The following is a 25,023-nucleotide window of genomic DNA, read 5'->3' on the forward strand; positions in this document are numbered from 1 at the left end:
GCATCGCAGAAGTGTCACTACAGACCCTGGTTTAATCCCAGGCTGTATCACAACTGGCTGTGATTGGGAGTCCCCTAGGGAAGGGGAGGGTTTGGCCGGGGGGGATTTACTTGGCTCACAGCGCTCTAGCAACTCCTTGTGCGGGCCGGGCGCCTGCAGGCTGACCTCGGTCGTCAGGTGAATGGTGTTTCCTCCGACACATTGGTGCGGCTGGCTTCCTGGTTAAGCGGGTCCGCGATTTGGCGGATCATGTTTTGGAGGACGCAAGACTCAACCTTCGCCTCTTGAGCCCGTTGGGAAGTTAAGGTTGCTGCCCCTATTACCCCTATTATCTCCAACCTTTTTAACCTCTCTCTTCTTTCTGGGGAGGTTCCTAGTGCTTGGAAGGTAGCCACGGGTTGTCCTTTATTTTTAAAGGGGGAGATCAAGCTGATCCTAACTGTTATAGGCCTATTTCTATTTTGCCCTGTTTATCAAAAGTGTTGGAAAAACTTGCCAATAATCAACTGACTGGCTTTCTTGATGTCTATAGTATTCTCTCTGGTATGCAATCTGGTTTCCGCTCAGGTTATAGATGTGTCACTGCAACCTTAAAGGTCCTCAATGATGTCACCATTGCCCTTTATTCTAAGCAATGTTGTGCTGCTATTTTTATTGACTTGGCCAAAGCTTTTGATACGGTAGACCATTCCATTCTTGTGGGCCGGCTAAGGAGTATTGGTGTCTCTGAGGGGTCTTTGGCCTGGTTTGCTAACTACCTCTCTCAAAGAGTGAAGTGTATAAAATCTGCTGTCTCAGCCACAGCCTGTCACCAAGGGAGTACCCCAAGGCTCAATCCTAGGCCTCACGCTCTTCTCAATTTACATCAACAACATATCTCAGGCAGTAGGAAGCTCTCTCATTTAGTTATATGCAGATGATACAGTCTTATACTCAGCTGGCCCCTCCCCGGATTTTGTGATAAATGCTCTACAACAATGCTTTCGTAGTGTCCAACAAGCTTTCTCTACTGTTAACCTTGTTCTGAACACCTCCAAAAAAAAAGGTCAAGTGGTTTGGTAAGAAGAATGCCCCTCTCCCCACAGGTGTGATTACAACCTCTGAGGGTTTAGAGCTTGAGGTAGTCACCTCATACAAGTACTTGGGAGTATGGCTAGACGGTACACTGTACTTCTCTCAGCACATATCAAAGCTGCAGGCTAAAGTTAAATCTAGACTTGGTTTCCTCTATCGTAATCTCTCCTCTTTCTCCCCAACAGCCAAACTAACCCTGATTCAGAAGACCATCCTACCCATGCTAGATTACAGAGACATAATTTATAGATTGGCAGGTAAGGGTGCTCTCGAGCTGCTAGATGCTCTTTACCATTCGGCCATCAGATTTGCCACCAATGCTCCTTACAGGACACATCACTTTACTCTATACTCCTCTGTAAACTAGTCGTCTCTGTATACCCGTCGCAAGACCCACTGGTTGATGGTTATTTATAAAACATTCTTAGGCTTCACTCCCCCCTATCTGAAATATCTACTGCAGCCCTCATCCTCCACATACAAGACCCATTCTGCCAGTCACATTCTGTTGAAGGTCTCCAAAGCACACACATCCCTGGGTCGCTCCTCTTTTCAGATCACTGCAGCTAGCAACTGGAACGAGCTGCAACAAACACTCAAACTTGACAGTTTTATCTCAATCTCTTCATTCAAAGACTTTGCGTGATGTATTGTTGTCTCTACCTTCTTGCCCTTTGTGCTGTTGTCTGTGTCCAATAATGTTTGTACCATGTTTTGTGCTACTACCATGTTGTGTTGCTACCATGTTGTGTTGTCATGTGTTGCTACCTTGCTATGTTGTCTTAGGTCTCTCCTTATGTAGTGTTGTCTCTCTCTTGCTGTGATGTGTGTTTTGTCCTATATTTATATATATTTTTATCCCAGCCCCCGTCCCCGCAAGAGGCCTTTTGGCAGACCGTCATTGTAAATAAGAATTTGTTCTTAACTGACTTGCCCAGTTAAATAAAGATTAAATTAAACATATAAAGTGCCAGCAATGAGACAAGATCAAAAGAGTGCAAAATACAGAGGAGTAGTCCTTAAAAGTTGAGTTATTTGCTTATATGATACAGAATGAGGTTCTTATTCTCAAACACCTTTACCCCACTTGGTCTTCTCATTACCGAAACGGCTAAAAGCTGAAATTGGGAAAATGTTTTTAAAATACTTTTATTTTCAGTGTTATGTTTAACTCAGGCCTTTTCATTAGGGAAACAGTGTTAAAAATGTTAAATGAACATTTTGTGGAAATTGTGGTCAAATGCATAATATCTGATGAAAAACCATAATAAAAATAATAATTATGAAAGAGATAAGTACAGATCCTAATCTCAGTGACCCAAGAACAAAATTGTGAATGACCCAGGCATGTTCCAGTTAGCATTAGGACCCCTGAAACACATGGATGGCATGGAAACAGTGTCAGCATACATGTTCACAATGTAATAAAATATACATCATAGGTATTGTGACACTGTACGAGCGCTATACCAGCACGTCCCGAACTCATCTGATTTCACAGCGCTGTAGTATGTAATGATAACCGTGTGGTATCAGTAACTGACTTGAGAATGTTACTGGCTCGTGGCTACAACATACTGGTTGTCACTAGTTGCCACAGCCGCAAGTCAGAAGGCCTGCCTACTCGACCAATCAGATGAGGGAGTGTGATGACGAGCATTGTGACCGGCTTGCAGGAGCAGACAAAAGACATGCATTTATTTTATTAAAAATAAAAAAGGAATGTAGACATACACAATTTCACAAAAATGTTCTAATAACTGTATATTATTCATACACTTGACATACATGGTACATTTATACACAGTATTACATGATAGGAATAGAGTTTGATATACACAAGCGGTGAAAACAGGACAAATTTAACCACCCTCCACGGGATCTTTAGTGACCACAGAGTTGGGACACCTGTTTAAAGTCCCATCTTCTTCAATTTTATTGAGGAACATTCCATTGTTAGTTAGTACAACATTATTAAAATTAAATGAAATGTTGTATGGTGTATGGTATAAAGTGTATGGTATAAATTACAGTGACCCATCTTTGAACTTACTGCCTTCCTGTTCATTTCAGCAGCATATTTCTCTTTGGCTTTTGTTTGTGTGTCTTTCCCCTGGTGTCATTCATACGTCTTTGTGCCCACAACTTGAAACAGAACACCATGGAATGGGAGACTTTTACTCTCCCAACTGAGTTATTTCCCTGCCAAAGGCTGTGCATCTGTTGAAAGTCAAGAATATTATATATTACTATTAGAATGAAAGGTTTGTAGGGAAACTAACAATGTTCCTCTGTCAAATAGAACATCTCCTCAGTGATTGTAATAGAATCCCTTATGCTAGCTAACTCCATTTAGATGAGAGTAGCTACATTTATCTAGTTATCTAGTAGTTATGTAAAAAAGAGACGACAACTTGCCCTTTTGCCCAAAACAATGTTATGAATTTTAGTGACGTTGCCAATTCTTGTTCCTGAATGTATTTAGTTATTTGGTAGTCAAACTGGAGATATGCTATTTTGAAAATGAGGCTAATACAGCGAAAGGAATTTACATCACACTCCCTCATCTGACTGGTTGAGTTGGCGAGTCTTCTGCTGTGGTAACTACTCCCCAACCTAGAATCCCTACAGAAGCAGCAGCAAGCTCCTCTCTCTGGCCGACATGATGGATGAACAAAGGATGAAAAGGTACAGGTGGTTGGGAGGGCAGGAAGAGGCTTGCGGGAGAGGGTTGGTGATGTGCAGAGAGCTACTCTGCCACGGAGGAATAAAATAATGTCTCACTCTCCCTCTCTCACAACCAGGCAAGCTTACAATGTGAATACTGCAGCAGAGCAGATCAGCCCCCTCAGTCAGGCTGCCAAACAAGAAAATCTAAGGGGGGGGGGGGGGGGTGTATAGCTGATCCCCACCCTCCTGTCCTGGGGAGCTAGCCAGTTACAAAGCACTTGTGCAGAGTATGGTTGTAACAAATAGAGACAAACCTCCCAAAAAACTTTCTAAAATTGAGTTTGGCTTTACCACATGAAGACTGATATTGTACTGCAGCAATGCAACAGACCCTTAAACAACCCTCCTGACTTTGCTCTGGATGAGGGCGTCTAAATGACAATAAAAAAATAAAAAATAAGAGCCACTGCCCAGGCCTGCCACAGAGGATACAGTAAGCAGCCTTCTTGTTGGCAGAGCAGGCACTATGCAGTACTGTAATGTGTTGGGGCGGGAGGTGGGTGGTGGCAGGCGGGGGCCTGTGCGGTGAGTGCAGGTGTCTATCTGTCTGAGCCATCTGGAGACAGTGCAGTGCTGGAGCTCAGAGGCCTCTCCATCTCTGACAGGTGACCTTGCATCTGGGCAAACAGCATATCTCTCTAACTCCACTCACGACAAGAGACAGTGACAAGCACACGCAATCCCACCATCAACCCACGCCTGCTCTAAGCAGTCTTTATCTACTTGACAGGACGATATTTCATGTTAGCCTTCAGCCAGTAAAAAAGCGTGCAGTGCAGTGCACTCCTCCTGACCCTGGACACTCATTATGTGAATTTAATCAAGCCACAGGAAGGTGATTTTGCTATGTACTGCATAACAAATAATACAACTAATGGGGTATCATTCTCACACTCTACTCTTGTCAAATGTAGAGAGGAAAGCGTAGCTGGTGTGTACACACTAAAAACAAATGGTTCTATATAGTGCCAAATAACCGTTATTTGGCTTGCAACCATAGTGGAACCCTTTTGGTGCTATATGGAACCTTTAAGGTTCTATAAAGAACCATGCTCTTAAGGTTCTAAATGGAACCTGTATGGTGTTTTATAAAAAACTATTTCCTAAGCTTCTATAAAAAAAAATCATCCTTAAATAAAGTTTCAATATTCAGTAGCACCCAAAGAGGGTTCCGCTATGGTTACAACCCTTTTTGGGGCTATAAAGAACTCTTTGTTTGGTTCTTTATGGCGAATGACAAAGGTTCTTTATACAACCAATCTCAAAGGTTCTTTGTAGGACAATACAGGTTTTTAAAATTCTGGTTTAACAGCAATATTATATTGTTACAACTCTTTGTTTTATTATTGTGTTAATTAAGAAGTTGAATCAGGTGTGCTAACTCTGGAACAGCTGGGGTTCCCTGAGGAGAGAATTAAGAACTGACTTAGTCAATCGTTCTCAAATGACATAAGGCCATACGTCAGTCTTTCACAAAACACTGTCACTAGCCACAGTCATGTAATTTCATAACACAACCGATTAGATCAACTGGATTGACACTCTCACTCCAGGTTGCACAAAAAGAGCTGTGAACAAACCACTCACCCAAATATTCTAATGGGCCGTCGCCCCTACATTTAAATTATCACTAAAAGAGCAAATAAAAAAAAGGTTAACTGCAAAGAACCATTGAAGGGCTCAAGGGGTTCTTGGGGTCAATATGGTTCCGCAAAGAACCAGCACCCTTCCCAAAGAACCCTTGAGGAACCCTAATTTTGTGTGTGTGTATTGTACCCTATAGCCTCTGCTTCCTGTAGGATGCTGTGGTTGAGTGGACAGGCTATTATTAGCTGTGCTGTTGATACAGGGCTTAACCCATACAGATCCTATTCAATTATTAATATTGTTTTATCTGGTGTATTTTACAATTATTTCATGTTCCAAAAGTATTGGGACAAATTTACTTATATGCGTATTAAAGTAGTAACAATTTTAGTATTTGGTCCCATATCCCTAGCACACAATGATTACATCAAGCATGTGACTCTACAAACTTGTTTGTTTTGGTTGTGTTTCAGATTTTTTTTGTGCCCAATACAAATTAATGGTAAATAATGTATTGTGTAATTTTGGAATCACTTTAATTGTAAATTACAATAGAAAATGTTTCTAAACACTTTATTACTGAACAAAATTATAAAATGCAACATGTAAAGCGTTGGTCCCATGTTTCATGAGCTGAAATAAAAAAGATCCCAGAAATGTTCCATATGCGCCAAAATATTATTTCTCAAATGTGTTTACATCTCTGTTCGTGCGCATTTTATCCTTTGTCAAGATAATCCATCCATCTGACACGTGTGGTATATCAAGAAGCTGATTAAACGGCATTATCATTACACAGATGCACCTTGTGCTGGGGACAATAAAAGGACACTTTAAAAATGTGCAGCTGTGTCACAACACAATGCTACAAATGTCTCAAGTTGAGGGAGCATGCAATTGGCATGCTGACTGCATGGAATGTCCACCATAGCGTTCGACTGGCAGTCGCCAAACCCAGATTCGTTTGTTGGACTGCCAGATGATGAAGCGTGATTCATCACTCCAGAGAAAGCGTTTCCACTGCTCCAGAGTCCAATGGCGGCGGGCTTTACACCACTCCAGCCAACGCTTGGCATTGCACATGGGGATGTTAGGCTTGTGTGCAGCTGCTCGGCCATGGAAACCCATTTCATGAAGCTCCTGATGAACAGTTCTTGTGCTGATGTTGTTTCCAGAGGTAGTTTGGATCTCGGTAGTGAGTGTTTACATGCTTTAGCACCCGGTTGTCCCATTCTGTGAGCTTGTGTGGCCTACCACTTCGCGAATGAGCCGTTGTTGCTCCTAGATGTTTCCACTTCACAATAACAGCACTTTCAGTTGACTGGGGCACATAGTATATACACGTGAATTTGTCCCAATACTTTTGGTCCCCTTAAACAGAGGAATTATGTACAAAAAGTGCTGTAATTTCTAAACTCAAATTAAAGCTGACAGTCTACAATTTAACCTCAGTCATTGTATCATTTCAAATCCAAAGTGCTCGAGTACAGAGCCAAAACAACAAAAATGTTGTCACTGTCCCAATAGATTTGGAGCTCATTGTATGATGAAATATGAATGACTAGTGCTTTGGGAGACTCCTGAATTCGGGATAACTGTCTTCTATTGGAGTTATAGCCTTTAGCCTACACTGGTGCACACTAAGTATTGTATTTTCAGTACAGTACAATGATAATTACATGTAGCTAGTATACTATGAATAGATGGAGGGTGCTTATTATTCCTAAAATAAAGTAAACAAATCAACTTTAGATGCATAACTGTTCCAAATGCAAAGAAATATATTTTTCCAAGATCAACTATTGAGGGGAAAAAAGTCTCTAGGGCATTCTCAAGCAGATTATTAGAAGTTCTAGAGGCTATATTGAATTATATTTATTGACATTCTAGACAAAGTTCCCCAAGGGGACACAATGCAGTAAAACTACATTAATGCATTTCTATTCAAATATTTCAATCATTTTATTATTCATCAGATTAAAATCAATGTGGTAATATTCCATCTAACAGATTGCGCTGCAATGTGTGATCTTTGCTTCAGATCTATCGTCTGTTAGGCATCCATATTAACTGGGAAACCATCTGCAGTGAAAACCCACACACACATTTTCAACCAGAGAAAATACATCTCTGGTGTGACTCCTACTCCCTTTCACATTGACTAATGTCTCTCAGACTGATAGACAAAACAGTATGTGAGAGTCAGAAAGGTATTGAGGGCTATTCCATTTCTTAGCCGGTTAAAAATTCACCTTGAGACAGTAGGAGCAAACCCCGACAGTGTGTTTGCCTTCATTATTAATGAGACGTCTGGAAAGTGAAGCCACTCGGTGCTCCCTTCAGGATGGACAGCTCAGCGTCAGGGGCAGGGCCGGCTGAGTCTGGGGGACCACAATTCTGCCCATTTTGCCATGGGGTGGAGATAAATTGTTTCAGTTTTAAAGCAAATTTCCTGCAATTCTACACATGTTGCCATGTTAATGATGTCTGAGAGTAACAAACAAAATCAATGAGGGCCCCCTGGAGGTCAGGCCCCCAGGGCACCTGCCCTGCATGCCTGGTCGCTATTCAGACAGGATTACTACAAGTTTTGATAGCTGGCTGGACTAACTTATCAATCTAAAAAAAATTGTTAGCTGACATGGCTAATTGAGTGACTGTCAGTGACTAACATAGTAAAAATTGCTGATGCACTACCAAATTTCGAACTTGTACCTTGTGTATTCTACTATTCTAACTCTAATCAGTACTTTGAGACCCTGACTGAGATCCTAAACACACACACACACACACACACAGACATACATACATAGTACCAGTCAAAAGTTGAGACACCTATTCATTCAAGGGTTTTTCTTTATTTTTACTATTTTCTAGATTGCATTAAATATATTTTGATTTGTTTAACACTTTTTTGGTTACTACATGATTCCATATGTGTTATTTCATAGTGTTGATGTCTAGTGGTTAGAGCAGTGGGCCAGTAACCGAAAGGTTGGTGGATTGAATCCTTGAGCTGACAAGGTAAAAATTTGTTGTTCTGCCCCTGAACATGGCAGTTAACCCACTGTTTCTAGGCCATCATTGTAAATAAGAATTGGTTCTTAAATGACTTGCCTAGTTAAAAAAAAGGTGAATGATTGTTTTATTTTTTATTCTACAATGTAGAAAATAGTAGAATAAAGAAAACCCCTGGAAGGAGTAGGTGCCCAAACTTTTGACTGGTACTGTATTTACATACAGTACTTTTTGGGTGGGTGGGGGGGGTTTCTGGGGCCCCAGGCAACCACTTGTGTCGCTTATGCCTGGAGCCGGTCCTGGTCAGGGGGGCTCTGCCAAGAACACCTGGTCAATATTATTCACCTCACAGGCTGCGGCAGGATGTTTCTCCTGCTGAACACTCACAGAACTTGGAGTGGGACCAAGAACAGCTTACAGGTGAAAGTGAGAAAGATGGAGAGAGAAAAGAAAAGCAGAGAGTGCAAGACAGAGAGAGAGACAGAGAGTGAGAGAGATTCACATTGATATTCTGCAGGGTGGCCATGCGGCAAACAATCAAAATAAGTGATTGTAGTACCGTGGGAGGGTGGGAGAAGTCCGTGTGTGTGTCGGACTGTGAACCCCCGGGTTGTCTTCCAGACGTGTCTTGTATCGTCCCTCCCCTGGCTTGTTGCAGTCATCCCCCTCTCATTTTCATTAGTACTTGGGAAAGCCTATAAGGGTTTGAGTAAAGTCTTCACAGGTCTCATACCAAAGAGCTGGGGACAGACAGACTGCACAAGACTGCACACATCTTCTAACCTCTGGAGCTAGGACAGAAAGCATGCAGAAATAAAAACCCCAAAACACTCTCCTCAACTAGTTAATATCAAATTGCCAAACAACAAATTCTGTTTGTCTTTAGTTGAGAGCTGATGTAAACTTCTGGCAGCATCATCCACTTATTTCCACAATGATTCAAAACAGCACCAATATAAACTTGAAGCCAGTATGTTCTTACATCTATTTAATCATTAAAGCCTCAAACTGAGCTCTACTTGTTCACTTCAGTTGTTTTGAGGGCACACCGAGAATCAACCCAGGTGGTCACAGCTTAACTACCAATGTCCTTCTGACACCCAGAAGATGGTGATAGATTAAACCAGGCAGCAGAGTGGGAGACCCTAATGGAGTTGTTTAGAGAGAGGAGACCGAGACGCTGATCTGAGTTTCCTCCCAGAGAGATTCACCGGCAGAGAGCAGTTTTAAAAGCTGTAGCCTCGATGAATGAGAACGATATCCACCTCAGAAGTTAAAAGTAGTGACTCATTGAATTAGAGGTTGACAGGAGGGAGAGATGCCCTGGGTGTCTGACTGCGCTGTTGCGAGTGCCAGGTTGCCAGCCCAGAGCAGCTGGTTTACCATAATCAGGGAGGGAGAGGCCACATCTCAGACTCTGTCTCCTCCTCACAGGACCAAGTCCAGAACTACACACACTACAGCCCCATGGTCCAGGAAATAACAGAGACAAAGGGTCACCTTCACCCCAGGAGCTGGAGCAGTTGGCTACTACCTCTCCAAGCTGCTAGAGAGTGGAACAGTACCACAGAGCTACATTCCCATTCCAGAACCATGAAAGGAGTGGCTTTGTAAGAAGCATTTCAAGGTCCTGGAGTGGCCTAGCCAGTCTCCAGATCTCAACCCCATAGAAAATCTTTGGAGGGAGTTGAAAGTTCGTGTTGCCCAGCAACAGCCCCAAAACATCACTGCTCTAGAGGAGATCTGCATGGAGGAATGGGCCAAAATACCAGCAACAGTGTGTGAAAACCTTGTGAAAATGTTTGACCTCTGTCATTGCAACAAAGGGTATATAACTAAGTATTGAGATACATTTTTGTTATTGAACAAATATTTATTTTCCACCATAATTTGCAAATAAATTCATAAAAAATCCTACAATGTGATTTTCTGGATTTTTTTTTCTAATTTTGTCTGTCATAGTTGAAGTGTACCTATGATGAAAATTACAGGCCTCTCTCATCTTTTTAAGTGGGAGAACTTGCACAATTGGTGGCTAAATACTTTTTTGCCCCACTGTATCTGATGAATAGAGAGTAGCAGAAGCGTAAAAAGAGGGGATGGCGGCTGGTGGGACACAATGCAGATAGCCCAGTTCGCCAATGTGCGGGAGCACTGGTTGGTCGGGCCAATTTAGGTAGTATGTACATAAATGTATAGTTAAAGTGACTATGCATATAAGATAAACAGAAAGTAGCAGCAGTGTAAAAGAAGGGTTGGGGGGGGGCACACAATGCAAATAGTCCGGGTAACCATTTGGTTACCTGTTCAGGAGTCTTATGGCTTGGAGGTAAAAACTGTTAAGAAGCCTTTTGGACCTAGACTTGGCACTCCTGTACCGCTTGCCATGCGGTAGTAGAGAGAACAGGCCATGACTAGGATGGCTGGAGTCTGACCATTTTTAGGGCCTTCCTCTGACACCACCTGATAGAGATCCTGGATGGCAGGAAGCTTGGCCCCAGTGATGTACTGGGCCGTACGCACTACCCTCTGTTGTGCCTTGTGGTCAGAGGCCGAGTAGATGCCATACCAGGCAGTGTTGCAACCAGTCAGGATGCTCTCAATGGTATAGCTGTAGAACCTTTTGAGGATTTGAGGACCTATGTCAAATCTCCTGATGGGGAACAGGCTTTGTCTTGCCCTCCTCACAACGGTCTTGGATATGTTTGGACCATTCTAGTTTGTTGGTGATGTGGACACTAAGGAACTTGAAGCTCTCAATCTGCTCCACTACAGCCCTGTCGATGAGAATGGGTGTGTGCTTGGTCCTCCTTTTCCTGTAGTCCAATCTTCTCCTTTGTCTTGATCACTGTTATGTTCCCCAGTTTATGTGTTGTAGTTTGTATGTTTGCATGTGTTTATTTCAGGAAATGGCTTCCTGAAATCCCTCAAGCAGCTGATTGGTCGACTCCATGGCTAATTGGAGAGCTGACCCCGCCCCCTCGTCAAGACGCAGCTGTCTCCAATAACCTATACCAGAAGCTATATAAAAGCCAGTGTTCTGTGCAGGAGGAGATAATTTTGCTAGAGGTAGATTTGCTAGAGGAATTTTGCTGGAAGTAGATTTGCTAGAGAGAATTTTGCTGGGAGGTCATTGCAGATATTTTGCTAGAGATTTTGCTGGGAGTTCATTGCTGAGAGTTGGTATGTTTAGTGAGTTTGTTGCTCAGATAGAGCTTATTTGACATCCTTTGTTTCTTAGTTTGTTTGCGAAAATTGTTTAATATTCTGTTTCATTTGTTCCCAGGGGGGAAGGGGAAGGCACCTAGGGAGTGCTTAGGCAAGAGGCCCGCGGGCATACATATACCCGTAGCATATTCGCTGTCTAGGCACACTAGGTAAGACCTGGGCGGACCACCCCCTTGTATTTTGGTTAGGGCACCAGGTGGTGCTAAATTAGGTAAGTAGTGGGTAGGCAGGTAAGATACGAGAGGGGGGGCTTTGAGATTTACTTTCTTTGCTTTGGTTCCGTCCAGCCCCTTTTCCCCATATTACCGTGTGAAGGAATAAAGTCCTGGTAAACGGTACCACATTCTGCCTGTTGTCATTCTTTCTTGCACCCACAGTCCATACCTTTTTCACTTCACGGAGAGTTTAGTTGTAGCAGGGTGTTGCGTTCCCTCTTCATAGAGGCGTGCGTAACAATCACCTTGAGAGAGATGTTGCTGTCCTGGCAACACACGGACAACTCTCTGACCTCCCTATAGGCTGTTTCATTGTTGTCGGTGATCAGGCCTACCACCGTTGTGTCATCGGCAAATTTGATGATGGTGTTGTGGTCATGCAGTCATGAGTGAAGAGAGAGTACAGGACGGGATTGAGAACACGCCCCCGTGTTAAGGGTCAGCGTGGCGGATGTGTTACCTACACTTACCACCTGGGGGATGGCCCGTCAGGAAGTCCAGGATCCAGTTGCAGAGGGAGGTGTTTAGTCCCAGGGTCCTTAGCTTAGTGATGAGCTTTGAGGGCACTATGGTGTTGAACGCTGAGCCAATGAATAGCATTCTCTCATAGGTGTTCCTTTTGTCCAGGTGGGAAATGGCAGTGTTGAGTGCCCACACACACCCTCACGCAGATTATATTTTGGCAATTCCTTTTCACAATGCGAATATTGGATCGTGACTGAGACAACGTGGTTCAATATGGGTCCTGAGGCAAAACCAGTTGAGAGCCACAGCTGTAAATTGTATTAGAACTGGCAGTACTTTCCATTGATGTGATCTACACAAGGCAATGTCAAAAGAACAAACTAAAGTTCTGAAGGAACTTTAGCTGACTTCTCGTCAGAGTGAACAGGGGGGGTGGAAAAGGAAAAAAGAGAATAGGGATAAAGAGAGAAACAGAGAGAGAGGGCAGGTCTGAGCTGTGCACTTGCACCTTTACTCTCAGGCTCTCCCTATAAGTCCTCAGCTCCTCCCAGCACCCTTCTTATAGCATTTTGCATGCTAAAAAATAATGGGTGTGCCTTAACTAAAACTCCTTTCAAATACGAGAGGGTAAAAGTGCTTTCGTGAGTTCATTTGGGAGCATACTGTAGCTTGTGATTCATTAAATCTACTCATCTCAGCTTTGGATGTAATGACGGTAAATCATGACACCAGTGTTAAAATGAAGGTAGGAACATTCTCTCACTCAACAATCTTAACACTGACATGGTCTTATCTAACCAGTGCATAGAATATCTGCTCAAAATAACCCCATTGTGTCAATCAACAACACGCCTGCCTTGACAGGGAGGGCATCACACACACCAACCCCAGTAACGTTTTAATTTCACACACTGACGGCCAACTCATACCTGACCTGTAGCACGTACATAGCAGGAATCCTTCACAGAACTCTCGTCCACACATCACTGAAACGACCCACACACACACACAAGTAATAAAAAACACATTGCTGCCCCCCCCTGGGTTGTTAATACACCCAAAACAAACATGTATACAAAACACTGGGATGTACCCAAACAAAAGAGCAAGGGTGAACCTCGTAGAACGACACGTAAAACACAATGCACAAAACATGCAGTACAGGCTGCGACAACACATAAATACTCACACGACCAACGGACATGTGAACAATAATCGACAGCCCAATGGGGAAACAAAGGGCACATTTATACAAACACAATCAGTGAGGAATTGGAACCAGGTGTGCGTAATGACACAGTTCAGTGCAGCCTAGAAGGCCGGTGACAACCTCCGGAACCGGTAAAGAGAATGAGCAGCAGTACCAGGGGGATCCGTGACACAAAACATTAGGAATAGCTTTCTAATATTGAATTAAACCCCCTTTTGCTCTCAGAACAACCTCAAATCTACGGGGCATGAATTCCACAATGTGACTAAAGAGTTCCACAGGAATGCTGGCCCATGTTGACTCCAACGCTTTCCACAGTTATGTCAAGTTGGCTGGATGTTTTTTGGGTGGTGGACCATTCTTGATACACATCGGAAAATGTTGAGCGTGAAAAACCCACCAGCGTTGCTGTTCTTGACACACTCAAACCGGTGCGCATGGCACTTACCACCATACCCCCGTTCAAAGGCACTTAAATCGTCACTCTCTGAATGGCACACATACACAATCCCTGTCTCAATTGTCTCAAGGCTTAAAAATCCTTCTTTAACCTGTCTCCTCCCTTTCATCTACACTGATTGAAGTGGATTTTTAACAAGTGACATCAATAAGGGATCATTGCTTTCACCTGGATTCACCTGGTCAGTCTATGTCATGGAAAGAGCAGGTGTTCCTAATGTTCTGTACACTCAGTGGTACAGTATACACATTCTATAATGTCTTTATAGTCATAGCATAACATGAAGTAGTCACGGGTTCAACATGTTGATTAGTCATAAGCTGCTGTGGAGTTTCAAGCGTGTTGATTTCCATGCTACAATAGCATAGCACATTCATGTTTCATGGGATGAAATTACAAACAACAGTGTTTGTGTGTCTAATGTCATGTTCTGCATAGGTAACACTCATGTAGTGTTCCGTGACAGTGTGTGATGCATAGATGGGGTTACTGGCTTCTCTACATTGGCTTTCCATCATCAGGAGAAAGAGAGAAATGGTGGAGATGCAGCACTGAGGTTATGCATGGCAGTGTGAACCCTTTCAGACTGGCAAGTGTCAGGGAGAGTGTTAGGGTAGGATAGCGTTGGCTGATAAGCTCCTGTGTTGTGCTATGGGAGTTGGTTGAGTGAAAGGGGATCAGTCCACAGCAGTGTTTAGGGTTTCAAACACCCCTCTGGGAAGGTAAATGGATCGATCCACGTTGGATATGAACTAACCCATTTCCAGCCTCCAGACAGGTATTCTTCCACACACACATGTACGGATGCACTTATGCAGGCACAAGTTGGTAAATCATTTTTTTACACTTCACCACAGACTGGTATCTTCTCTTCACAAGCCAGCAGGGAACTGAGATCTGTGTAACCCCTGTGTTTAAAATGGCAGTAGCATGTAGATGTGCCTGGCAGGCTCATACGGAGAGGGGCCCTGCTGCACAGGCTGTGGTGTGTGCTGCTGCCGCCATGCTTCACTGATTACAGTGAGAAGAAGAGTTAAAATAGAGCTGCTGCTGTCTCATTAGGGTAGTATGGGCTATGAGTTTGGTGTGTGTAGGTCTATGGTCTGGATCCTACCCATTGGCGGTCTGGGTTTGCCCAAAGCCACAGGAGGCTGTCCAGATCCCAGACAGTGTGAAGAGAGAGAACATACACCACCCAAATGACAGAGCACTCACACTCAACCTGGCACACTATGGACACACAAGCATAACACAACACTGCTGTTTCCAGCCTCTAGCTCCATCCACAGCTGCAGTAGACAGAATCCCCACTGGCATATAAACCACGGTCTTCCCAAGGAAGAATACGAGGCCCTACAACAGTCTGATTGATTGTGGTTTTGCACCTGTCCTTCACATAGCAAACATCCACTGTAAACAAATGTATTGAAAGCCATAAACAGAGCTGAGGCTACGGTTTCATGTAAATGGTGGCAGTGCATCAATATGGCATTGCCTCTCACCAGGGCCCTATATGAAGACAGATCAATAGGACAGCCATAGCTTGAGGAGCCTATCACAGTTTTTAGGAGGAGGAGAGGGTGTCCAGGATGTCGTCCATCTGCACCTTTTGTGACAGTTTTATCCCAGCCGAGGGGGAAGGTAACACGGAGAATGCCACAATGAGGAGCGATAAACGTCAGGCCCAGCGCCATGGTAATGGCTGACAAACGGTTGGCTGGCTGCTCTATCTCAGCCACCCAGTCCTAGACACGTGCAGCTCTCTGTTATACTCTATAAGAGGGCACAATGACAGAAAGAGCAACAAAAAAATTTGCCCACGGCACTTCTTTAGGCAGGTTTGACAGACAGCCATGCTAAGTTACTGCCTCTGTCACATTCACACCAGCTGATATGATTTCAATCCACATAGCAAAACATTATTGTTAGCCAATCCCGTGTAACCTAAGTGAGGTGATATTTTATGAAAAAGGAATAGACTGCACTAGCTGGTATGGGACACAGTCTTTTCACACCATTTCAACTGGTGGGCGGTGCTATACGTCACAGTGTTGTGGGTTTCAAAGTGCAACTTAAGGATTGTCTGATGCACGTCCACGTTCAACCGAGAACCCTCCTTCTAGGACCTCATTCAGAAATTCATGGTTTACAATTGCCCTTTCATTTGAATACAATTTTGCTTTATTTGAACTAACGATAGCTCGCTACCAAGTGACCAAAAGGCTTCTCAACAGCTTTTACCCCCAAGCCATAAGACTCCTGAACAGGTAATGAAATGGCTACCCAGACTATTGGCATTGTGTGTGTGTCCCCTGCCAACCCCTCTTTTACGCTGCTGCTACTCTCCGTTTATCATCTATGCATAGTCCCTTTAACTATACATTCATGTACATATTACCTCAATTAGATCGATTAACCGGTGCCCCCACACATTGACTCTGTACCAGTACCACCTGTATATAGCCTTGCTACTGTTATTTTCACTGTCATTTTAATGTTTATTTTTTCTTTACTTACTGTATCTATTGTTTACCTAATACCTTTTTTTTACTTAAAAATTGCACTGTTGGTTAGGACTTGTAAGTAAGCATTTCACTGTAAGGTTGTATTTCACATTTCACTGTAATACCTGTTGTATTCGGCATACGTGACAAATAAACTTGGGGTTGATTTAATGTGGCTGGACCAGTTTTCCCAAAAGTGAACGATGTGTAACGTCATGTTTTGCTTGCTAGCCAACCAACAACGTCAATGCCGCTACCAAGACAATCTACTAAGATTACCTGAATAGAATATATGAAACTGATCATGACTAGACTTCGTCTAAACTGAACAATAATATAAATGCAACATGTAAAGTGTTGGTCCCATTTCTCATGAGCTGAAATAAAATCTCAGAAATGTTCAATATGAACAAAAAGCTTATTTCTCTCAAATCCCTGTTGGTGAACATTTCTCCTTTGCCAAGATAATCTATCCACATGACAGATGGGGCATATCAAGAAGCTGATTAGGATGATCATTACACAGGTGCACCTTGGGTTGGAGACAATAAAAGGCCACTCTAAAAAACACAATGCCACTGACGTCTCAAGTTTTAAGGGAGCATGCAATTGGCATGCTGACTGCAGGAAGGTTCACCAGAGCTGTTGCCAGAGAACTGAATGTTAATTTCACTACCAATGTCGTTTTATAGAATTTGGCAATACTTGCAACCAGACTCACAACCGCAGACCACATGTAACCACGCCAGCCCAGGACCTCCAAATTTGGCTTCTTCACCTGCGGGGTCGTCTGAGACCAGCAACCCGGACAACTGATGAAACTGTGGGTTTGCACAACCAAAGAACTTTGCTATCAGAAACCGTCTCAGGGAAGCTCATCTGCATGCGCGTTGTCCTCACTTAACAGTCAGTCAGTTTGGCATCGTAACAGACTTCAGTGGGTAAATGCGCTCCTTCGATGGCCAATTGCATGCTGGAGAAGTGTGCTCTTCACAGATGAATCCCTGTTTCAACTGTACCGGTCAGATAGCAGACAGCGTATATGGCGTCATGTGGGCAAGCGGTTTGCTGATGTCAACGTTGCAGTACCCCATGGTGGTGGTGGGATTACTGAATGGGCAGGCATCAGCTACGGACAACGACCACAATTGCATTTTATCGATGGCACTTTGAATGCCCAGAGATACTGTGATGAGATCCTGAGTCCCATTGTCATGCAATTAATCCACTGCCACCACCTCATTTTTAAGCATGATACTGCACAATCCCATGTTGCAAGGCTCTGTGAACAATTCCTGGAAGCTGAAAATGTCCCAGTTCTTCCATGGCCTGAAGACTCAGATGTCACCCACTGAGCATGTTTGGGATCCTCTGGATTGACGTGTACGACAGTGTGTTCCAGTTCCCGCCAATATCCAGCAACTTCGTACAGCCATTGAAGAGGAGTGGGACAACATTCCACAATCAACAGCCTGATGAACTCTATGCGAAGGAGATGTGTCGCGCTGCATGAGGCAAGGTCTCAGCAGATACTGACTAGTTTTCTGATCTAAGCACCTACTTTTTTAAAAAGGTATCTGTGACCAACAGATGAATATCTGTATTCCCAGTCATGTGAAATCCATAGGTTAGGGCCTAATGAATTTATTTAAATTGACTGATTTTATTATATGAACTGTAACTCAGTAAAATTTTTGAAATTGTTGCATGATGCATTTATATTTTGTTCAGTGCAATTTCACTGCGATTGGTTAGTCAACATGCAATAATACCTGTATACTGTCACTCACTGAGTTATTTGCATTGCTGGCTTCATTAACTGTTAATCTGATGGATTTTGGATGTCCTTGGTTTTATAGATTTTTTTCAAGGGCCTATACGTGAGGCCAACTTTACCATATTATCCTGGAGGCATACTTATACACCCAGTCGAATTACTTTGCGTGCATGATATCTCTTAACTTTAAACAATGCGAAATTTGGATACAATATAATTTGTTTCGATTCTGTGGCTGAATGAAATAGTAAACATTTGTTTACTTCATGTTTGTGGCTTCCTGATGAAACAGTAACACCCATTAGCCTGCTGTAGATAGGCTTAGCCAACCTGTACTCTATGGGTAATAGATTCCAAGATCCGGACAGCAGCTCGTTCTCGGCACTGTGACATCGCCCGCATGCATGCATACTCTCCCTCAACACACTGCGACGGCAGATACATCTAAAACTCAGATAAGAAGAACGCTTTGATAATCTTAGGCAAACACTCATAACTCAGACGCAAACGTGTCCAATAAACAGAAGCAACAGCGGTAGGCTGATGAACACCTCAGTGGAATACATTTGGAAGCTCAATGACCAAACAACCTAAAGGATGAATGAAAAGCCTAGTACGTTACGGTTGATTTTTGCTGGGATTGTAACCTTAGAGATATCCAATAAATATTCAGTACATAAACCTATCTACTAACTAGGTGGAGTGAAATGTCGCTTTGCTCATCATAAATGATTGATAGGTTTGTCACCACTGTGAGTACAATAAGATGAACCATGAAAATACCACATCAAAACCAAACATGAAAACGATTTATTATTCACAATTTTTTTTTTTTTACAGAAAATATAATTTGTCCTTTTTTTATGGTGATGGAGAGAGTGGCGATTACAGCAGTTGCTTGCTCACTTGACAAATGCTCCGCTGTCTCAGCAAGGTCATGGCATTAAAACTGTAGCATAGAAGAGGAGGGAATAGAAGTGGAACTGACAGCGTTTTCGAAACATGAAATCGTATTAAAATCCAGTCATATACACACCCAGGAAGAACATGACACTTTAAAAAAAACATTTTCTGACAAGCGAGCCCTTTTTCACAAACTCATAGAATGTTTGGTAATAATGTAGATTAAGGCATTTGTGAAAATTCTATAGCGATATAGAGTGGGAAAATGGCTGTGTGTTTGGACAATTTATAGACACAGCAACAAATAAAACCTAAACAACATGTCTTGTCCAGGCCCGGAGTCTACACAGACCGGTGCGCCATAGCCAATCAGAGCTCAACAGACCTTTATGCAAATAACTATTTGCCAAACGGGCCTGCCATCATTCACTTTACACTTTAAACTGGACTGTGTGTTTACAGGCAGTAACAAAAGCGCGTAACAAACGCATTCGCCGTGAATGGATTTCTGCAAATATGTAAATACCATGGAAGTCCTCTTAGATTTGGGAACTTCAAAATTGCACGGTTAAACGATGGGGAATAAAATGCTTGTCCCAACCCAGATTTTGACAACTGACTGGGAACTTGCCTGCCCGCCCATTTGATCGATGCCAAATACATTTGATTGACAACTAAGGGTGCGTTCGTAAATTGCCTCCAGTGTGCTCTGAGTCGTTCGTAAATTCAGAGCGTTGTCAAATTGTCTGTTTGTAAATTCAGAGAGTTTCGCGCTCCGAGTGTTCAGAGTGCGCACTGCACTATGACACGGGACGCTCTGTCAGAGGAGTAGGGTTGATCCGAGCGTTCCTCCCAAAGGTAGTCAAGCACCCAAGCTAACTAGCTAAAGTTGGCTAGCTTGCTAACTACTTCCAGACACTAATGAGAGAACACCTAACTGACCATTTTACTCACCCTAGCAGAGCTGGTTCGGCTATTTACATGTTATCTAGAGCATTAGTGACTAACACTGCTGCTGGCAACAATTTAAAATCCGTCATTTTCAGCGGGTGTTGCGCGTCTGTAAATTCATCAGTTATGATGCGCTCTCTGGCACACAGACGAGAGTAATCTGAAAACGGAGTAGATCGGCAGAATGAATTTACGAACACATTTACAAGTGATATGCTGACTGGATAACAGTTGTTCATGTTCAGTATAGCTAGTTAGCTAGCAAAGAGATTCACATTTCTTGCTAGCTAACCAAATTACACCTGCATCTCTAGCTGTAGCCACAGAAACAAGATATGAGGGGGAACAGTCGGTCACTCAACCACTCCTCCAATGACATATTTAATTAATGGGACCCCATGAGTCAATACATGATAGAATCACCTATGACAGTGATTATAGCTGTGAGTCTTTTCTGGGTAAGTCATACCTGGATTGTACAATATTTGCCCGCTATTTTTTTATTTTTTATTCTTCAAGCTCTGTCATGTTGGTTGTTGATCATTGCTAGAAAGCCTTTTAAGTGTTGCCAGAGATTTTCAAGACAATTTAAATCAAAACTGTAACAAGGCCACTCAGGAAGATTCAATGTTGTCTTGGTACGTAACTCCAGTGGATATCTGGCCTTGTGTTTAGGTTATTGTCCTGCTGAAAGGTGGATTTGTCTCCCAGTGTATGTTGGAAAGAAGATTGAACCAGGTTTTCCTCTAGGACTTTGCATGTGCTTAGCTCTATTCCTTTTCTTCCTAAAAAACGTCCTAGTCCTTGCTGATGACAAGCATGCCCATAACATGATGCATCCACCACCATGCTTCAAAATATGAAGAGTGGTACTCAGTGATGTGTTATATTTGCCCAAAACATAATGCTTTGTATTCAGGACAAAAAGTTAAGTTCTTTGCCACATTCTTAGCAATATTACTTTAGTGCCTTATTGCAAACAGGATGTATGTTTTGGAATATTATTAGTCTGTACATGCTTCCTTCTTTTCACACTGTCATTTAGGTTAGTATTGTGGAGAAACAACAATGTTGTTCATCCATCCTCGCAGCAATTTAACTCTAACTGGTTTCAAATCCCCATTGGTCTCCTGAGCAGTTTCTTTTCTCTCAATTAACTAAGTTAGGAAAGATGTAAGATTTTATGTATGATAAAAAAATGACAATGCAAAACATCCACATAGAAGCGACAACATACAGATGCACACAAACATCCACAACATCACCCATGCCCAGACCCACCTGCTCACACCATCTCCAGCACCCATATCACTCTCCGCCACAAGGCCTCAAACTGCACCATTTTGTTTCTCTCCGTCGCCCACATACTTTCAACATTTCGATAATAAAGCATTTGACCTTTCCATTCTGTTAACGATGGAGGATTGGTTGATTTACAGTTAAGTATATAGGTTTTTTCAAGATGACAAGAAAAGTATTTGTCAAACCCATTGGGTATCTCACTGGACCCTCATATGCCATGTCTTGAAATATGCAGACAGACGGATTAAAATTATATTTACATTTGGCTGTCAGAAGTAGTACACTTTCTAACTCAGCCCATAACTTCTGGATTTTATAGCATTCCCAGAGGGCATGGATTATTGCGTCATTATTCGTTTTGTACTTCCGTTGTGCTGTAGAATTTGTGAATTTTGTGTAAATTCTATACATTAGTTTATACTGGATTAAGCGTACATGAAATTACATAACTGTAATTTCATTAGTTATGTTCCAACATTCCCTCCAATATCAGTTATTTTAAAGTTTTGGTTCCAGTAGCTTATATTTTTCTCAAAGAGTTTCAGTTGGAAAGGCTCTCTGCAATGTTTTATATATAAATATATATCTTACCTACCATATGAATATCTTTTCTGAATCAAATAGGGTTCCCTCAAGATTACTTTGATGTCCAAAAGATTCAAATCGAAATGTCTTAATATGAAACTTAAGTTGCATGTATTTGAAAATATCTACAATGGTCAGTCCAAAATTGCTTTTTAAATCTGTCATGGAAATAAATTAAATGTGCTTTTACCAAAGGAATGTTCAATGTCTTCTTTTAAAAGATGTTACCCATCTACCAGTAGGTGTCCTTCTTTGCAAGGCATTGGAAAACCTCCCTTTGTCGTTTAATCTGTGCGTGAAAGTCACTGCTTGACTGAGGGACCTTACAGATAATTGTGTGTGGGGGGTCCAGAGATGAGGTAGTCATTAAAAAAAATCTTGTTTGTTAGAGTTAGTCCATGCAAATTATTGTCTGACTTGTTAAGCACATTTTTACTCCTGAAGTTATTTAGGCTTGCCATAACAAAGTGGTTGAATAGTTATTGGCTCAAGACTTTTCAGCTTTTTTATTAATTTGTACAAATTTCTAAAAACATAATTCCACTGACTTTATAGAGTATTGTGTGTAGATCAGTAACACAACACCTAAATGTAATCAATTTTAAATTCCGGCTGTAACACAACAAAATGTGGAAAAAGTCAAGGGGTGTGAATACTTTCTGAAGGCACTGTAAATAATATGTACTGCATGCTGTGGCATGGACTGCACCTTTTACATTGTTCATCTATTCAACCATTGAAATTCATAAATAATAGGAAATAGTTATATCATTGTCTGTGACCCCTGTACGTATCACATGATGATGAACTACACAGATGTTTTGACTGGTTCTTACCTGTGTCCTGTCTGAACTGGTGCATGGACTGCAGGTCTATGACGTAAGGGGCAAGCTGGGCATCCACCTGTCCAAGGACCACAGTCCCCCGCGCATCCCCCTTCAGTACGTTCTCTATGTGGTGGCAAGTTGTCACGTTGTAGGGCCGCCAGCGCCCATGTTCGTTCAGCCACTCCCACACCACCACCCGGGCCAGGTTCTGAGGGGGGTACCCCAGCCCGTTGACTGACACCAGCACCCCAGAGCCTGGCCGTGCCATTGTCCCACTATGGTAATCGTGGTTCAGCCACTCCTACTACAGCACAAGAAGACCACTGCTACCCAGCAGGTCAAAAGAGATGCCCACACATTTCTTTTTTAAAACAACAATTCCAACTGTGAGGTCAGCAGTCACTCTGATAGTTCTTAGTCAAATGGTGTTGTTTCCAGTCAAATGGTGTTGTTTCCAGGGCACAGGTCCGGTGGAGTCTTCTGATTCACTCAAGAAACTCACTGTCTTACTGAAGGTGTTTTCTTCACAGCAGTTTTGACTTCTTTGATCAGCGTCTTTTTAAAATGCCAAAAGCAGTTAGGCTCCCTCCTCTTGTGGCATGATGTGTTTGAAGTGGCTGGAGATGTTGATGAGCTTTGCAAAAGTATACAGCCGGAGCAGTCTCAGAAAACTCCAGCAGAATGAACATGGGATATACACTCTAAATCAGACAGGAGACAGGAAAGTACATGTGATACCAACCAGATTGAAAATGCACAATGGTAGAATTGGTCCTGAGTTTATTTTTTAAAATAAATCTCACCATGTCTTATAACTAAAGGGGAAAAATGGCAACAATAACCATATTAAAGAGATTATCATTTAAATTCATTCATAGGATACCATCAACCCTTGCAATGTTATTACCCCATAATAAGCATGCTGCTGCAGGAGCATAACTTCTTTGCGCAGTGATTTCTAAGTAGTATGGTGACACAATTTCTCTTGTGAGCATATTTATCACCTGCAGGGTTTCACAAACTCGGTCCTGGGGCCTCATGGGTGGACGTTTTGGTTTTTGCCCTAGAACACGTCAAACTCATTCCACGGAGGGTCAAGTGTCTGCGGGTTTTCGCTCCTCTCCTGTACTTGATTGATGAATAAGGAACTCCCCTCACCTGGTTGTCTAGGTCTTAATTCAAGGCAAAACCAAAAGACACAAGGCCCTCCATGGAATGAGTTTGACACCCCTCCTCTACCATTACACAGCTGATTCAAATAATCAACTCATCATCAAAATTAGATGATCTGAATCAGCTGTGTAGTGCTAGGGCAAAAACCAAAACGTTCACGCCTGGGAGGACCCAGGACCAAGTTTGGGAAACCCTGATCAAAGTCAAGGTAAGGATGATTGGAGTCAATCATGCCATGGATGTAGCCTACACAAAGCAAAACCATAGGCCTGGAAGATTGTAATACCATGTCTTGGCAATACTGGACAATCATGATCCACACACTGCCCATCGCGTAGAAGGGGTGGGGGTGGTTTGGGATTTAATTACTACAGTTTATTTATTCATAATTTACAATTATGTGCACGATATTCCTCAATGGTATACAATATGACCGAGATCTCTACACCGACATTTTGCATTCCTGTTCACCTTTCAAGCGTCTGTGTTGAATATAATTATAGCCTAATCCAAAACATAGTACTGAGATCTTAATTATAAAAAATATATAGGCTATAGACGTTAAAGCACAATTTTCGCCGGACTCGATAAACCATTGTAATAATCGAGGTTAATTGTTCTAATCCAGTGGAGTTTGCATTGACATATTCATGCAAAAATAAACACAGGTGCAAAATCAAATCATAGGTTGTGATTTAGGCTATAACGCAGGCATACTTACAAATGTTGTCTTCTATTATGCAGGACAGACGCGTTATTCAAGCCTGTAATATTTCCTTCCTTAAAATTACAAATAAAAATGCATTTCAGATTATAGATACCCTCATAATCAAGCAGTGCCTCGTTATTTCCAATTATTTGCTATGTTTTGTTTTTTGCATCTAGGTTTATCGAAACTCCGACAGTCCGCTATGGATAAACAATAAAACGCATGCCCCAATTACAATCATCCGAACGTTAGAGGTGCAGAACCATTCTTGCTGTAGGACTGTTCTGGTGTTTTCCCCTTTGATG

At 42.4% G+C, this 25,023-nt stretch overlaps 1 protein-coding gene across 2 annotated transcripts in view; it reads right to left on the reverse strand.

The window, feature by feature from the left end:
* Positions 1 to 25,023, reverse strand: part of LOC135540336 (E3 ubiquitin-protein ligase DTX1-like) — a 57,059-nt gene that overhangs the window by 31,636 nt on the left and 400 nt on the right. For both annotated transcript variants that reach the window (XM_064966937.1, XM_064966929.1), the window contains exons 2-3: positions 24,731 to 24,789; positions 22,846 to 23,537 (exon numbers count right to left, since the gene is read on the reverse strand). In XM_064966937.1, the coding sequence (XP_064823009.1) occupies positions 22,846 to 23,104 (259 nt within the window). In that variant the 5' untranslated portion in view covers positions 23,105 to 23,537; positions 24,731 to 24,789. The remainder of the gene's footprint in view (positions 1 to 22,845; positions 23,538 to 24,730; positions 24,790 to 25,023) is intronic.

The sequence above is a fragment of the Oncorhynchus masou genome, chromosome 1 (genome assembly GCF_036934945.1).
Source record: "Oncorhynchus masou masou isolate Uvic2021 chromosome 1, UVic_Omas_1.1, whole genome shotgun sequence".
NCBI lineage: Eukaryota > Metazoa > Chordata > Actinopteri > Salmoniformes > Salmonidae > Oncorhynchus > Oncorhynchus masou.